This window comes from Lepisma saccharinum, chromosome 25, assembly GCF_977018435.1.
Source record: "Lepisma saccharinum chromosome 25, izLepSacc3.1, whole genome shotgun sequence".
Classification (NCBI taxonomy): Eukaryota; Metazoa; Arthropoda; class Insecta; order Zygentoma; family Lepismatidae; genus Lepisma; species Lepisma saccharinum.
Genome location: NC_139253.1, coordinates 12,025,080 through 12,038,236, shown reverse-complemented (window position 1 = coordinate 12,038,236; position 13,157 = coordinate 12,025,080). Strand labels below are relative to the sequence as shown.

General features: G+C 38.9%; 1 protein-coding gene across 13 annotated transcripts in view; it reads left to right on the top strand.

Moving 5' to 3' along the window:
- Nucleotides 1-13,157, top strand: part of LOC145978960 (serine/threonine-protein kinase MARK2) — a 170,531-nt gene that overhangs the window by 97,655 nt on the left and 59,719 nt on the right. For 12 of the 13 annotated variants that reach the window (XM_083111994.1, XM_083111990.1, XM_083111991.1 and 9 more), the window contains one exon: nucleotides 8,142-8,294. In XM_083111994.1, the coding sequence (XP_082968120.1) occupies nucleotides 8,142-8,294 (153 nt within the window). Of the gene's footprint in view, nucleotides 1-4,744; nucleotides 5,036-8,141; nucleotides 8,295-13,157 lie in introns of those variants that run through there. The other variant, XM_083111992.1, reaches the window with a different exon arrangement.

Below are 13,157 nucleotides of genomic sequence, written 5' to 3'. Positions count from 1 at the left end.
CACGCGATGCCACCACCTGCTTTACATTGTTTTGATTTATTGTTCGGCGTGTTTATGGTCCGTCGACTTGTCTCCTGGTGGTGACCCTTTGCGCTTGATTCGACTCCCATTTCGTAATTCGCGAGGTGAGTGATGGGTTTTATCGCACCGTAGGACTTTGGGGATGGCTTGGCTGGTTTTGTTTTCGGTGGTCCTGTCGGAGTGGTTAGCGTAGCGCGCAGTGTTCGGAAGTAACAGTTACTTTTTGAAATTAGTAACTGTAATGAAGTTACTTTTTAAAGTAACGAGTAACAAAATAATTTTTAGTTTTGTACCCGACAACAGTAATTTAAAGAAATCATTAATTACTTAAAAAATGTAATTCTAATCTTCATATTTACACATGCGATCCTCCTCGATGGCGTAGTGGTAACGTCACCTTATAGTCTAGGGGTTTGGGGGTCCGATTCCCGGTGGAGGCACATAATGGTTCGGATTCCACTTTATACTGTAGGTGCAGTCCAGATTAACCAATGTACGAATAAAGTGGACTTCAAAAATTTCCTTCTTACACATGTTACAATTTTGCGTGACGTATTTTTTATGATGGTTACGTTGAATTTTGTCACCTCTGTATTTCCATATTTAAAATGCGAGTTTATTATAATTTAATGAAAATGTTAAATGTAAGTGGTCATTAGTAAAACAGGCCATTGCATTTCATGCATGTAACACGTTCTACCACATGTAAGCGTATTATACGTATATGTATGGTTCTTCTAGTTGTAATCCTGTCTAGTCACAGTTACTTTTTAAGAAGTAATTTTCAAAACACTGCTAGTGCTCTATGTACATTGTGGTCCTAGATAAGGCATGCATCTTTCACTGCGTCTATTCCTTCGTTTACTTCATAGATTCACCTCTTTCATGTAGCACACGCTGGAGACTTCATTTCGTAAGCCAACAAGGCTCTAGCACTTGGACCCACAGCGTATGTCTTTTCCATACGTGTGCTGTGCCCCTTTGAGTCCTCACTTGTTGTCAATAGCAGAGTAATTTTATTGTTGTGTGTACTTTATTCTGACTGGATGAGGACTTCATCTCCAGTGCAGCTGTAATCAGCTGATTGAAATTTGTCTTTAAATGGCTTGTCCCTCGTGTAGGAGAAAGATGCAAGTAATCTCAGTGTTGACATGCCCACTGCCATTTTAAGTAATGTCCATCAGCAAATCTACCCAAAACAACTTTGGATAATCCACTAGATTCTCTCACTACCACAGGCTACACTTTCTCCTAATACATTACCCTTTCCTAACTTGCCCTCCTGGGTTAACCTAATTTACATACAGCTTGTTGTAAAGGTCCTGCAAACTTGTAGAAACCGTATAACTGTATAAGCGACGTAAATTAAGTGCACCATGAACTCCCGCATAGCGTAACCTCTGATGCGAGCGAGATTCAAATTTTGGTTTTGAACTAGCATCGTGAGAATGACAACTGCTTGAAAGCAATGGTATCAGATGGAACTCTATGCGTAAAGTACTTTTGCACCAAGTATTTTAACTAAAATGAACTAGTCTGCACTGTACGCAGTGATGTTACACTACATTGTGCACAAAGGGAGAATGGAATCTGAAATAAAATTTCTCATCCCGAAACACGAAACTAGCGTCTTAGCCAGACCACTTTACAGGCCATGCAGTACCAAGATAGGACCAGAAGAAACTGCTTGAAATGTTAAGCAGTAGTCTATAAAAAAAACAATGCAATTCTTGATCTCGCAATTACAAAGGCAATTTCTTACCCATAACGTAAAGTTTCAATCTTGTTAAGCTCACTTCGTCTTTCAATGATCTCCATCCACCGTAGGGATTTTGTCTTCAGTGTTTTGCAGATGGAATATTCATGAGATACTTAAGTGCACACTTTATTGTAGTCACCGTCTTTCTATTCTAACCATGAGTCGATCATTTTCGGCGATAATCCCCCTTGCCAGTCTCTTACAAGTTTTATCCTTGGTCGGTATGCAACCCTGTGTATCGTCACTGTGATTTTGGTTGCTTGTCGGTAGGAGCGCTGCCTTTTCGTGAAATGCATTTCTAAGCAGAAGATAAATACGGATTTTCGGATTATGTCCTTGTGGAGTATTGTTGTTACGGGAACCACAAAGAGTTCGAAAACAGCCGTATTTTGTGTATGCGATTTGTAAATGATAAGCGTGTATGCCCCTCCAAATACCCACACTCCTTTTGAAATCATTATGCCTATTGCCACATAACGGTGACGCAATGTTGGCTTTGTGCCCCCCTTGTAGAACCGAATGAGGGGTCGTAGATGAATTTATATTACGTAATATTACGTAAGATACAGAAATCGACGATCATAACGAACTTATGAGAATTGAATAATAATTAGGCCCCGGGTGTTTAGGTAAATAAATATTTTTTCTGCATGTAAATACGAGCTCCAACCGACTTAAAAATTCTGATCGTGATAATTGGAACCTAAACGCAATTTTTTTTTAAATTTCATATATAATACAAGTATTTGTAAATACACATTTCTTAATATTTACGTAAAAGTGAATAAAAAACTTATTTTGTTTAGAAATTCCAAGTAAATTTTATAATTTTGTAAAATGTTCTAAGTTTTTTCGAGATTAACCAAAATTGAATCGAATCATTAAATGTTAATATTTTGGTAAGAATTTGACCAACAACGCTCAAGTATGATCTTCGAATTCAACTGTCAACATAAAGTGTTACACACTGTGAAAGATTCGGCCCCCCTATCCCTCGTTTCTATCCGGCCCTCTGGATTACCTCGTACTTTAATTCCTCAATCTCTCCTTTCACCTCACCCTGGGTGCCAAGCGAGCAGATTATATTGGCGCCGGAATTACAAAAGGGGTAGGGTTTCACACAATAATTTATATTCTTATGTCCCTGGTTCGTTGACACATGTACAGAAAGTGAATATACAACTTGTTAAATGGAGAGTACCGTAGTTCTTTAAATCATAACATTCTAGTAGGATATATTGGTTTATTATACGTAGTTATATATATTCCTATACACCTATTTTACACAGCGTTTCCATGTGTGTATTGCATAGACCAAATTAACAAATCTCTAAATCAATATAATTGCGCACCTATGGCATAACCATCGGCACTTCCTTTACCATTGAGTTAGCATAACTATCTCGTGGGCCTATCCTCAGCTCAAATGATATTCCGTTCCTTACAAATGCGTTTCCTTACGCCTTCACTCTTTCTTTTGGGCATCAATTAATCAATACGGAAATATCCACATATTCAAAACTTTTTCTAAAAGGGGACTTGGGACAGCAACAGGGGCTGGCTTAACCAAATGCTACATTATTATATCCAGTTTAGCCACCATAAGTGGACTAAACTTGAAGAGACGTTCCTCTTTCGTCGATCAATGGGGAAACACTGTTTTTTTTGTTTTGCTAAATCCCACTGGCCTTTTTTATAGTCGGGGTAAACGTCCGTGGACGTGGACCCCGTAACGTTGGAAAATTCCACTGCAACGGTCTTTTGAAAGACAGCTAGCTCCCCCAACTGGGGAGGTAAAAAACAGGGAATCTAACATCCAGCAAAGCACATACACTTACATGCAATAATAACATAAACGTACACTCATGGAAACATATTACTTAACCATACACCTTGTAGCTGGCCAGCAATTAATTAACATATTACCAAAACCAGTAATGGTCAATCCGACCGTTACAACACTTAAGAAACTAACTTACGAAGTTTACGAAGGAAATCTTCTACAAATATATTTCATGTTAAACAAAATCAATAACCATAGATAAATATTTGTAGGTAATTTTAATATGTTGGTAGTAATGCACGTACGGGATGTACGTACGTGGAAGTCCTTTGCTCTTCAGCCAAAGTCACCCTTCAACACCCGTATGCTGAACCAGAAAGTGTTGGCCTTTAATGGAACTCCCATCACATTTAACTTAATTTATTTAAAAAAATCGTATCCTTTATAAACAGTACAAACTTCCTTACATACAAACTTAATAGGAAGAACAAAGGTTACTTACTTAATGACTTTGGTTCAAAACCAATTGCGTCAAGCGCCCCCTCTTCTCAACAACAGCAATTCAAATGACTAGATAAGAAAATCAGACCATTCAATTTATGTAGTGCAAGTATCCGCATAGTAGCTTGCGTGGTAATTATATCATTTAAAGAAACTGCAAATACATAGAAGTCTTGGAAAATGGAGTTATATTCCCATTATGAAAATGAGCACCGTTCGTTATCCAGGCCAGTCCTAAATGCCAACCTTTTTTAAAAGTGGTTCTGGAAGAAAAATATAGTAGGAGGTAAGCGAACTGGCTGCCTTCGTTTTTTTTTAAGCATGTTAGAAAGTGGCAGAACAAGGTTATCTGCAGTCAACGTTCATCTTTGCTTTTAAAATGAAAGTTCTCACATTTTTGCATGACTTCGGCACTTGACGTCAATCGATGTACTTGGTATAGGTCGGCATTATATGGCCGGCGGAAAAATCTCGCTTTTTTCTTTTTTCTTTCGGTTCACCTTTTTTTATGCAGCGAAAGTTGCCAGGCTTGCTAGTCCCTTCAGGACAACCCTGTTTTCCTGCCTTCTCATCCGGTGCTTCGGGCGAACAGGTATTGTGAGAAGGGATTCGATATCTCGAAGTGAAGCGTGGTGCAACGATATGTTACGTGCAGGCGACGAAAGTGAAGAAGTGATGTAAGGAGTTTTGTGGCGACCGCATCGTTATGTGCGACGGCCGTGCTCCATGCTTGGCTTGCTCCGGAACTGCGAGTTGGTTCGCTGCCCACTGTGTGTCTGGAAGGTTGCGTCCCGTGGCAGTGGTGCTGAAGATGGCCGAGTGCATCGGGAGGAGGTAGCTTCGTTGCTGGTGTTCCGATACCCCCGGTGGTCAGCAAAATGTGGGTAGACAATGTCCTCAACAGAGCGACACCGACAGCTACACCGTATACGTGTTACGATCGACCTGTTACGTCCCCTCCGAAGCCATGGGTAAGTTCATAGCCATGGAACTTGAACGGGCAAGGTGAAAGGTTCGTTTTCTTCGCTTCGGTCGTGAACCGACTGTGTTGTGAAAAACACGTCATGGAATATGATTTATTTTCGTTTCTGTGGCTTTATTGATTGAGGCTAAGAGTTGATGTACGTGCTTCCGTTTTCTGGAAGCTGCATTCTGTTCTGTGTCGCGGGTAAACATTTCTGTGTCACGAAAACTGGCTCCTGTAAAAGGGGGGAGTGGAGGAAGTCATAAACTTCAGCAGAAAAAGTCTTATATTGCATGCCCCTTTCGCCATTGATGTCTTTAAGGCGGGCATATAGTGATACTTCTTGTGTTTTTTATGTGGTAGTAATAAAAAATAACCTGAACCGTGTTTCCCATTCAGTAGGCTGGTCGTTATAATCCGAATTAGTTTTTTTTTAATAATCTCCAAATTCATATTTTTAACAATCCTTCCTTCATCTTAGCCACAGACCATTGCAGACAAGTTTTACTGTGCAGAAAAATACATACGATGTTTAAATGTGCATGCATGTAATCACACACACACGCCTTCATTATCTTCAAAATACTAATTGGTGTATATTAGCAGCCCTTGCTCCTTATACTTGTTATCTTCTGCGATGTTTCAGCAATTAGTGTGGTGACAATGCGTCATGTCTTTAGTTGTACAGGGCCAACGAGTTTAGTAATATGGTGTGTTTTATACAGTGTACATCGATACACTTATTTCTCACTCTTTGTACACATGGTTAGGAGCCTTTTCATCTTCATTAATGAAAATGAAATTATATTACAGAAAGGTATAGAAATGTTTGCTTTATCGCAATGTAGTCATGTAGGTTGAATTGTATCTTTTTTGCAAATATGCTGTGTAAAGTGCTAGAGTACTAAGTGAGGAGAGTACATTCTTTTTCATGCAGAGGTTTACGAATTTTAAATAATTTGATGTTATTTATGCCGTTTCTATATTATTTGTTACTCATGTAACTCTGCTTTCTGTGGGATGCTAGTTGCTACATTGGTACTGAGATATTGGACTTTTTTTTGTGCTAAATATGATTATGGGTCATTCCACGTCAGATCGACCAGGGCCTCCAGCAGGAGTTTATCCAGGATTTTCCCCTTGAGAGGGGGGTGGGGTGTTAGAAACTTTTTGTGGGGTGTAAATTTGGGGATGTTAAGTGCATATTTTGAACCATTTTTAAAATGTTCGCCCTAATTCAATTTGTTCATAGATGTTTCCAGAGATTACCCCCCCCCCTCCCTCCTTCACGTAACATTTGAGAAGAAAAAAGATGTCACATGCAGGAGAAGATGGAAAATAGATTTTTGTGATAAATGTTAACATTTCAGTCTATCGTTTCGAGTATTGCTGTACGATAATGTTTAGTACTTGATTTAAACAATCGTTAGACAAAAACACAAGATATGAAATTGAAAAACACAGAATTTAAACATTTCATGCAATCCTTAAGCTAGTTATAAAGAAGTTGGGAACACTTGTGCAATATTTTTTAACTGTATTTGTATGGTACTTGTCGTAGGTGTAACTCGGAGTTCATCTTGGGGGGGGGGGGGTCCGATTCATCGATGAAATATCAGTGAGAATGCATTCCACGGGTGCGCGCGTGCTTGCCCGTCTGAAGTAGTAGCAATAAGTACAGATATAATATGACTCTTAAATAAATCAGCAAATTGCGAGCGAAGCGAGTAAGAAAATTTTTAGAACTATTTCTTTCATGTTATTAATTAAACATAACGACAAAACTTTCATTTCACAGTATCCCACGATGTTTACTCTTTACAATCTTGGTTTGCTCGTTTGGCATCCTCTTTACCTCATCACATGCCCCTTGCCCCCTCCTGTTCTAGCTTCAGATAGAAAATATGCATATATCTATATAATTTTAATAATCAATGTTGCGAGCGAGTTCCAAATTCTGCTGGTGTTTTCAAATATCTGTTTAGACAATGATTCACAAACTGAAATAAAGTAATGAAACTAACACACTATATTTAGAGCATGCCATGAAGACTTTAAAATATAGTGAAAACGCGCTGGGCGTTTAAGGGACTACCTTTGCTGTGCAATAGGGCCTTGCAAAAACAAGTTGAAATTTTGACACACATTAGAGGAAGGTCTAATTATGTATTGTATGCAACTTGGCTTGGATATGTCTTGTCCCATTTGTGCTACACCATTTCAAATATCCAGCATTTTATCGTGATTTTTCAATTTCTTGCATATTCAACCACATATAATATAGATTGGGTGATATGGAGACGACATAATGTGTGCATACTGAGCTCACATCAGGGTTACTAGAAAAATTATGCCACCTTCCTGGTTTTATTACAGTTGTAACAGCAGGCACACAAAATATGCATTTTTTGACACGTAAGGCTTTTCATGGCATATTTTGGGGTATTTTATTTGCTAACGTAAACAATCTGAGGGTATTTTGATTCAATACACGTGTTCCTTGGTGAGAGGTTTATTTGGTGTGTAAATATCACTAGACTGTGATCAATAGTTCCAAAGTTTTTGAGTCCTGAAGTTAGCTCTGAGGCTCAATTTGGATCACATTTTCTGTTGCGCACCACCTTCTTCCACAGACTATAACTCCAGAACTATTCCTCGGAGGAACCTAATATTTGGAATACAAGCCTTCCAGACATGATTGAACCTTCATGCCAGATTTCATCCAAATCAAATAACCATGACGTGGAAACTTTCCTGAAATTGGTCTATTTCACATGGAATGACCCTTATCTTAATTCACCTCCGTACTATTTTCTGTGCGGAACCTCCTTTATAACACTACCACACCATGCTATCATCTTGTGATCAAGGGATTCAAAGTTATTTTCCGGATGGGGCACATCTTTATGCTGCAGATTTTGCCCTGATTTTACCATATGTCTCCCGCTATTTTTTTTTTATTATTATTATTATTTAGATTGCATTCATGATTGTATTGCCAAATTTCCTGAACTTGATTTAGAACCAGATATGTGTGTTAAGTTGTGATTTCCATTAGCAATAACTTTCTACTGGTTACTTAACACGTTTTGTTTTTGTTTTTTTTCTTGCAGGGAGGTGAAAGTACCTCATCAACTCGAGTGTCCTCTTCCCGAAGCCGGACTTCGGATGAACCACACATAGGAAAATATAAGCTGCTCAAAACAATAGGCAAAGGAAATTTTGCAAAAGTAAAATTGGCCAAGCATGTACCCACAGGAAAGGAGGTAAGTTGCATTTTTCAGAATATACTTCCTTTATGCTATGAAGAGAGAGATTCCACAATATCTCAACTAAATTTGCGTACTATCAATTCTATTGTATATGCGTTTAGCTCATTCTTTCTATAGATTTAGAATTCCTAATGCATTTGCATGTATCTGTTAATGTGCATATATAAAACTATATATGCTGATCTTATATACCCTGTATGTATCAGTATGAACGATTGTCACAACTTGATTGATGTAGATATTTAAGGATAGTAACGAGCTGAACAGGGAGCTTGCTGCTTAGTACAGATGTATTTGTCCCTCAACTTATCTGCAAGAAGCACATATCTGCATTGACCAAGACAAGCACAATGATGTGTATTGCTCCGTATAACAATATCAGAAGGAAGCGTTATATTTTTTATCAGTAGAAGGATTGTTTGATAGGATGTAAGGGGTGTTGTTGTTATTTTTTTTTTTCCTTGAAGACCACACCAAGCTTACTTCACTGTAGTACACCCAGGAATAGTATAATGGCAGCCTAATCGACCCTCTGACAATGGGTATAATCATCTGTTCAGTATGTTCTCCATTTTTGTTCTCGTAGCTTTTTATTCATTCACTCCTGTTGAAATAATAACTCATTTGTTTCAAACACTAATCAAGTGCAAAATCGGCAAGTGTGTGAGCAGTGTGTCTAGGAGAATTTACGTGGCAATACCCATAAGTGATAGTATGTTAGGAACCTCTACTTTAAATTGTTTCAACCATCTCATTTGCCCACTTGCATTTCTTGTAGCTGTAACGAGATAACTGGGTTGTGATTCATGTTAAGTGTTCAACTGACATTCTATCCATTGTGGTAAAAAGTAAGCACTATAATATCAATGTGGGCCCTCACAGAAACTGGCAACACTTGCTCTGTTTTGTTGGTCAATATAGGGCACTTGTGACACCATTTATCCCTCCATAAGTGCTAAGGTATGCAACACTGCCGCAAGTTTCCTGTTCCAAACAGCTCAAGTCTCCAAGGTGGATGCGATACCTTTGAAGGGTATAGCTTCATTGCTAGGTGGTAACACTATTGGTCTTGTGACCACGCAATTTTCTTTTGTGTGCCCCTCGGGTATTTGTATTTCTCCCAAAGCAAAACATCAATATCTTGCTTCATTTTATACCGAATTTTAGTTGCGTAGTTCTTTACATACGAGGGTTGCTGGAAAAGAAAGGTTCCTGCAAACTACCACCAAGTGGCGCTAGTGTTTCGCTATTATAAAAATCTGAAGAATAAACCTTTTTTACGTTTAAATTATCTTTGTTTGTTTAAGCATATTCATTTATTTTTCACAGCAGTTTGTAGTATTAGTTTCGTGTGAGAAATGGAAATTTCCCGTTAACACTTTCGGGCAATAATTTTTTTATGATTTCAAATGTAGTTTAACACCGAAACAATGCATCGAGCGACTTAATTTGGCTTTTGAGGATGAAGCACCATCCAATAGGACTGTGTACAATTGGTTTTCCAAATCAGCGTGGTCGCATATTTCTCAGTGATGAACTTCGTGAAGGTCGTCCATCCACGTCTGTTGATGCCAGTAATGTTGATGCTGTGGGTGAAATGATTGAGAGATCGGCATGTGACATACCGTGAGATTCAGGCATCCTTTAACATTGACATGAAAGCAATACATACGATTTTGCATGGTCATCTGAACGTACTGAAACTTTCAAACCGTTGGATTCCACACAACTTGACCAAACCTCAAAAACAGGCTCGTGTAAATTGGTATAAAGAAGTGCTAAAAAAATTCAACCGAGTTAAGTCAAATTTGGTGTACTACATCGTTACAGAGGACGAAACTTGGATCTATTCATACGAACCCGAAACTAAACAGCAATCCACTGTTTGGGTGTTTCAAAGTGAGCCGAAACCAACAAAAGTTGTTCGTTCGAGGAGTGCTGCCAAGCAAATGATTGCTCGTTTCTTCGGTTGTACCGGACATGTGGCAACAATAGCTTTAGAAGATCGATGGACTGAAATGCTGAGTGGTACAACGATTTGTTTGCCAGAGGTCATCAATGAATTGCGTAAAACAAACCCAAATCGTCGCATTATTCTTCACCATGACAACGCCAGTTCCCACTCAACACACCAAACTGTTGATTTCTTGTCCAGTAAAAATGTCGAATTAATGACATTGTCCGTACGCACCTGATTTATCACTTAATGACTTCTTTTTGGTCCCACACATGAAAAATGAGATGCGTGGTGAGCGATTTGTGTCGCCTGAAGCAGCTGTTGACGCATTCCGAACAGCTGTTTCTGAAGTATCAGCTTCAGATTGGAAAACATGCTTTCAAAATTGGTTTGAGCGTATGCAAAAGTATATCGATCTTAAGGGTGAATACTTTGAGAAACAATAAAGCCTTTCCCAGAATTTCAAATGTCTTTTTTCATATTGATAGCAGAAACTTTTCCAGCAGCCCTCGTACTAGTTGTTAGTTCTGTGTATATACTTTTCTCATTGGCTTGGATTGCCACAAGTATGATATTTTTCAACATAGGATCCCTGGTGATTTGTGCATATTTTCCAGCATGGGGGTCCGGAAGGGGAGGCAAGGGTGGGCCGTGCCCCCCCCCCGGAAAATGAGTTCACCAAAAAAAACGCATAATTTCATTTCAGCCACAATAATACGTATTAATTATTGCACGAACATAATAAATTCAAATTGAAGCAATGTTTTTTGAGGGAACAACGCTATTATTGCGGAAAATGTGCCTTGCTTTGTGAGTGTATGGATATTTCTAGGAAAATAGTATTTCCACCCACCTGTCCACGAATTGACGCCATTGTCATTCACTCTATAAACTTACTGAAGTGGTAGGCATGCATAGTGATTTGTTCGTTAAAACAGTTCCATAAGGCATGCATAGTGATTTATTCGTAGAAACAATTCCATAAGTTTTAAGGTTCCAGAGGACATGAAACTCCCCCTATCCGATTTTATTTCTGTTACACCATTAGTTCGTATTGAACTTTCTAACCTAAGAGGTCAAGTGAACAGAGAAGCATTATATTCCTGGCGTGAGAAATTTTGCGACAGTGACCTTGTCGTAAGCGGCTCTTGGGGGGGACACCCAGCCTCTGATCAAGAGGGGACTGTGTTGGTCACTTCACCTTCAGTATGACCGAGATCGAGAATGTTGGCAGGTGTCTACCAGTAATGAAAGTCAAGATAAAGTAAAGAAATCAACAAGTAGGTGAAGATGTCGAGAAATTATATACTTGTGGTCAAGAATTTTTGCTATCACAATGACTGACTGATTGATTTACTTTATTTTACTTCACTTTTCTGCTCCTTTGGCTAATCGCGAAGATGAGGATGGTAGATAAGGTAGATGAAGGGACAATCACAAACATATAGGGGCGACAGCACGAGCTCCACAAAAGATTATACTGGCTGAGAGTCCAAACGCCAGAGCATCGCTAGTCTGCCAAATGTAGTCCCAAGTTGTGTTAATAGAAAAAGCAAGACTAATGCTCTTGTTAAATACAGCTTCAGTTTTCAACTTAACTGGCCTTTTGGTAGGAATTTTCCATTAAATAAATATTTATTTTTGTTAGTTGCTAATTTCCAACATTACCTAAGTAGGGATCGAATAAATAAAGGTTAAGAAAAACTATAAAAGCGTCATGAAAAAGTCAAGAATTTTGGATTTGTTATTTTGGTAGATACCCTGTTCCTCATGTAATGGTTTAATACACAAGGTTATACGAGTATTTTTATCTTTCATTGTATTTTTTGTTGTCTGCCATAATTTTAAATTACAATACGCTAAATATATTTGTTTCCGGTAAAGATACATCATAACAAACAGTCAATGCCAGTAGTCTGCATACCTAGCAATGCTTTCTATCGAGATCCAAGAGTATTAGTTCAGTTATTAGGACGCGATGGAATGGTGTCGCCCAAAAGAGCATGTAGCAAAGAACATAGAATCGTGAATCCTGGATTACCTTCCGCTTGGCCACTGCCACTGCGTCACACTCGTATATCACATCACCCCGTAATTGCCAGACTGCCATTTACCTCACGGCAGGAATGGCTCCTGCAGACCGTAGACATTAAATGCAGAATCGACAGTCATGATGGATGTGAAAGCCAAAAGTTGGAGAGAGTTGAGTACTGGGCAGAAATATTCACTTTCCAAATAACGCGTATTCGTTTTACAATCTACGTCGACTGTTATGAATTAAAACTGGCGATGATGATGAGTGACTTCTGAAACGGGATTTACACAGGAAAATGGATTGAACCATGTCTTCAGTTCAGTTACGTCACAAGGTGCAATAGGATGTCAAGGCAGGTGGTGTGTGTTCCATACTGTCGCCGGGTGCCGTGAGGAGATTTCAAGCAATGCACCGACGACCAAAGGGGAGCCATATTATTCCACGTTCTCATATATGTCTTCTTTCTTTATGTAACCTGGTTGAAAATGTGATTCAGAATAATATGTTGCAAAGTGTCTTGCAGTTGGACCCCAAACATTTGCAGTGATTTGCCGTCACCAGGAATTGGCACCGGTGCCTTTTCAGTACAATGCAGTAGTTATAAACTGCCAAACGCGTGGGCTGTAAACCAAGAACAAAACTCCGTGGCGCCACAGCCCTTGAGGGCCAAGATCTGTAAAGCAAATTCCGTTGGGAGATCGTTGCTGTCTTCTTACTTTCGAACCGTAGTCCGCTACTGTTGTTTTCAAGTAGCTCCCCAATTGTTCCCACGATACTGATTCAGGCTTATGAATGCTACTTTTCATCTCGATAAAAAATTTATATCTTCCGCCACTACACTAACAACAAATAGGTTACTGGGAAT